Source organism: Fonticula alba (genome assembly GCF_000388065.1).
Source record: "Fonticula alba strain ATCC 38817 unplaced genomic scaffold supercont2.2, whole genome shotgun sequence".
NCBI lineage: Eukaryota > Rotosphaerida > Fonticulaceae > Fonticula > Fonticula alba.
Window position 1 is genome coordinate 1,311,840 of NW_009242972.1, and position 3,506 is coordinate 1,315,345.

The 3,506-nt window shown below is 70.7% G+C and overlaps 1 protein-coding gene across 2 annotated transcripts in view; it reads left to right on the plus strand.

Annotated features, from left to right (window-relative positions):
- The window catches only part of H696_01318, a gene marked incomplete at its 5' end in the record, with an annotated part of 4,592 nt that extends 2,592 nt beyond the window's left edge, over positions 1 to 2,000 (plus strand). Inside the window, 2 exons of one of the 2 annotated variants that reach the window (XM_009495210.1) lie at positions 25 to 1,452; positions 1,656 to 2,000. In XM_009495210.1, the coding sequence (XP_009493485.1) occupies positions 25 to 1,452; positions 1,656 to 1,675 (1,448 nt within the window). In that variant the 3' untranslated portion in view covers positions 1,676 to 2,000. The remainder of the gene's footprint in view (positions 1 to 24; positions 1,453 to 1,655) is intronic. The other variant, XM_009495211.1, reaches the window with a different exon arrangement.
- Positions 2,001 to 3,506: the final 1,506 nt, after the last annotated feature.

Genomic DNA, 3,506 nt, shown 5'->3' on the forward strand with positions numbered 1-3,506 from the left:
ACCCTCCTCCTGGCCTGGCCACAGCATGCGACGACATCACCGAGGGCCGCCAGGCCACCCCCGGGCCCGGGCCCGATGCCCAGGCCGTCTACCGGGCGTGGCTCCCGGCCGGGGCCATGCGCGCCCGACTCATCCCCCTGCTGCTGGCGGCCCGAGTGCCGATTGACATCAAGGAGGGCGACGTCCCGCACCCGAATGCCCCGTTCCCCTCCCTGGCCGAGCAGCAGCCCGAGTACGTGGCGGCGAATGCCGTCGCGCATGCGCCACCCCCCGCCGTCGGCCCCTTCACCGGTCCCGCGGATCCCACCGGTCTGCTCCTCGCGCCGCAGTCGCAGCCACAGATGCATGTATCGCAATCTTCGCACCATGGCGCGCAGCAGCCCATGATGCTCCTGCAGCAGCAGCAGCAGCAGCAGCAGCAACAGGTGCAGCAGCAGCAGCAGCAGCAGCAGCAACAGGTGCAGCAGCAGCAGCAGCAGCAGCAGCAGGTGCAACAGCCGGGCGGCGGTGTCAACACGCGCATCCTCGATGGAGTGGCGGCTGCCTCGCAGTTCGCCACGCTCGCCGGGCCGACCTTTGCCACCGGGCCCGGCGCTGGGCCCGGCGCGGCGGCGGTCGGCTTTCTCCCGGAGCAGGACTGCTTCTACGATGACGATGGCGAGGAATATGAGGTCGACGATGGAGAGGAAGACTCGGAGGGCGCCTCCTCGACTGGAGTTGCCCTGTGTGGCGGGAGCCATTGCGCCGGCGTGTGCGGTGGCCCCTTCTCCCCGGGCAGCAGCATGACGACGTGCCAGTCGCACGCGGCGGCGGCGGCCGCCGCCGGTGGCGGCGACCTCCAGCGCGGGCGGCTGTTGGGCCGCGGCGGTGGCCAGGCCGCCGGGTCGCCCTTCGACCCGCAGCAGACCTCGCACCGGACTTCTCGCGGCAAGCGCGTGCTCAAGCTCCGCAAGACGCAGTCCACGCCGGCGCTATTGCATTCGGCGGCCCCGGGCGGCCACGGGGGGTTACCGGTCATCAGTCGCGCGGCTTTGGCCATGCCGCCGCAGCAGCAGCTGGCCAACTTCGCGGCAGTGCAGCAGCAGCAGCAGCAGCAGCAGCAGCAGCAGCAGCAGCAACAGCTGGGGGGTAGCGGTGGGGGGTATGCCACCGGCGCCCCGGGTCCCGGGGTTCTCGGAGCCATGACCACCGCCGACCTTCAGACCGCCTCCCGGCATCACCTCCAGCAGCAGCCCCAAGTTCCCATGCTAGCGGCCGCGCACGGCGGGTCGCAGGACCTCACCGGGGGCCACCTCGTGGCAGCTGGCTCGCGTCCAACTTCACCGCTTGGGGGCATTCTTCACAGTACCATGCAGCAGCAGCAGCAGCAGCAACAGCCACAGCAGCAGCAGCAGCAGCAGCAGCAGCAGCAGCAGCAGGTTCCGGGCCAGCAGCCCCTCTACACCAATGCCTGTACGTCGTGGCCCCTCGATCCCCCCCCCTCTCCCTTTTGTCCCATCTCTCACGGTCTGGCACGGGGGGGGGGGGGGGGACAGATGCTCGCCCACACGTCCACAACCCCCCAGCATACCACGTCGCGTGAGGGCGCGCCTGTTCCTCTAACCCATGCACGCTCTCCCCTGCCTTTACATCCCTCCTCTTCTCCACCCCCCCAGACCTCTTCCGTCCTAACTGAAGCGTGGAAACGCTCTCGTCCCCTCCCCCCCCCCTCCCCCCTTTCACACACGCGTGCGCACACACCACCCCCCACGCCCAGTGCACGCCCAGGTCCCCGGCCATGCGACCCACTTTGCCCCGGGGCCCGCCCATCACCGGGGCCCGCCGCCCCCACCGGCGGGGGGCCATCATCCCCACGGCGGCCCGATCCCGCAGCACCCGCTCTAGAGACGCCCATGCGCGTGCGTGGGGGTGACCGTGTGTGTATACACAAAACACATATGCATATTTGTACACATATATGTATGCGGCCTCCCGCGCCCCCCCCCCCCCCATGTTTGAGAAGCAGCCCTGTCCTTGAGATCCCCTCCCCCCTCCCTCGTGCGTGCGCGCGTGTGCGAGCGTAGAAGGGCCCCATGTCACGCACCACCACTCCAATAATAATACGACGAAGCCCGCATCCACTTCCAGCTCGATTGTGCTGTGCCCTCGCGGGCGTGTGCGCGTGCGTCCGTGCCGCGCGACAACGGCCCTCGCCGTTGCCATGGTGGCCGGGGAGGCCCCCTGCCCCGCACTGCCCCCCCCCCCCCCCCGGGGGAGGGGGGATAGGCCCCCTCTCCATCCTGGCCCTGTTGGCTGGATGCGACGCCGGTATATTGTCCCACATCCCGGCTGCTTATTGGGGGACGAGGGGGCGGGGCTGGGGTGGGGCCAATGCCGCGGCGCTCCTTGCGGGGGCGAGAGCAAATGCCTCCCCGGCGTCGCGGGCCGCCGTGCCCCCGCGCCCCTCCCCGGCGGGGAGAGGAGGGAGCCCCGCCAACGGCGTCGGACCCGTCACGCCCGGTGGCCGTCCTTCGCCCCGTGCGGGGTATCACGTCCCATGGCACGGGGATCACGCGAGATATTCCTAAATCCAAGAGCGCCGGCATCCGTTCTCCCCCGGCCGGGGGAAGATCTTCACATGGATTTTCACGCCGCCCGCCGGCTGGCGGCCAGACCAACACGGTCCTCCCCGCGCACCGGCCTCGGGGGACTGGGCGGGAGTCTTTCGGCGCCCGGCGCCTGCGTGAGGCTGCTGCGCATGCGCGCACACGCGCCCGCCCGTTGTGCCCTCGAGAGTCGGCCCCTCTTTGGGCTTTTCACCCGGTGAGGCTGGCCCACAAAGGGACCAACGCGGGTGCCTCGCCCCTCTGCCTGCCTGCCTGCCTGCCTGCCTGCCTGCCTGCCTGCCTGCTTGCCTGCCTGTCCCCCCCCCCTCCCCCCCCGCCCCCCCCTTGCTCGCCATGCCTGTGGCCACATCCGGGCCCCACGCGTGTGCCAGCAACCCCCACATGGCCCGATTGGCCGCGCCCCCGGGCGATCCCCATTTTATGTATGCAGCTATCCCACACTTGTCCTCACGCTGGCCCGCGCGCGGCGTTTTCCCGCCGATCCTGTATTCCTTCTTGGCCCGCCGGTGCCCACCCCGGCCGTGTGTAGGACCACCGCCAGCAGGGGGGGGGGGGCGGGGGGGGGGCGGGAACGCTCTCGGGCGTCGGCCGGCAGGGGGGACCCGGGCCCGAAGAAGCCCTGGAAAATGGGGGCCGGACCAGAGGAAGCTGCCAGCAGCGCATTCCCCGCCGAAAGTCGCCGGCGCGGGGGGAGGGCGAGGAGAAGGGGCGGGACCGTTAGGCACGCGCATTAGTGTTTATCAGGCCACTCCCGCTGCCTACAGCCACCCTCGCACCCTCGCACCCTGCCCCCGGGCCCCGTTTTTTTTTCCAGTTGCCGATCATCCACGCCCAAGGCAGGGAGCTGGGGTGCACCCGCCAGACCTGCGTGCTCTGGAACGAGGGGGGGGGGGGGGGGGA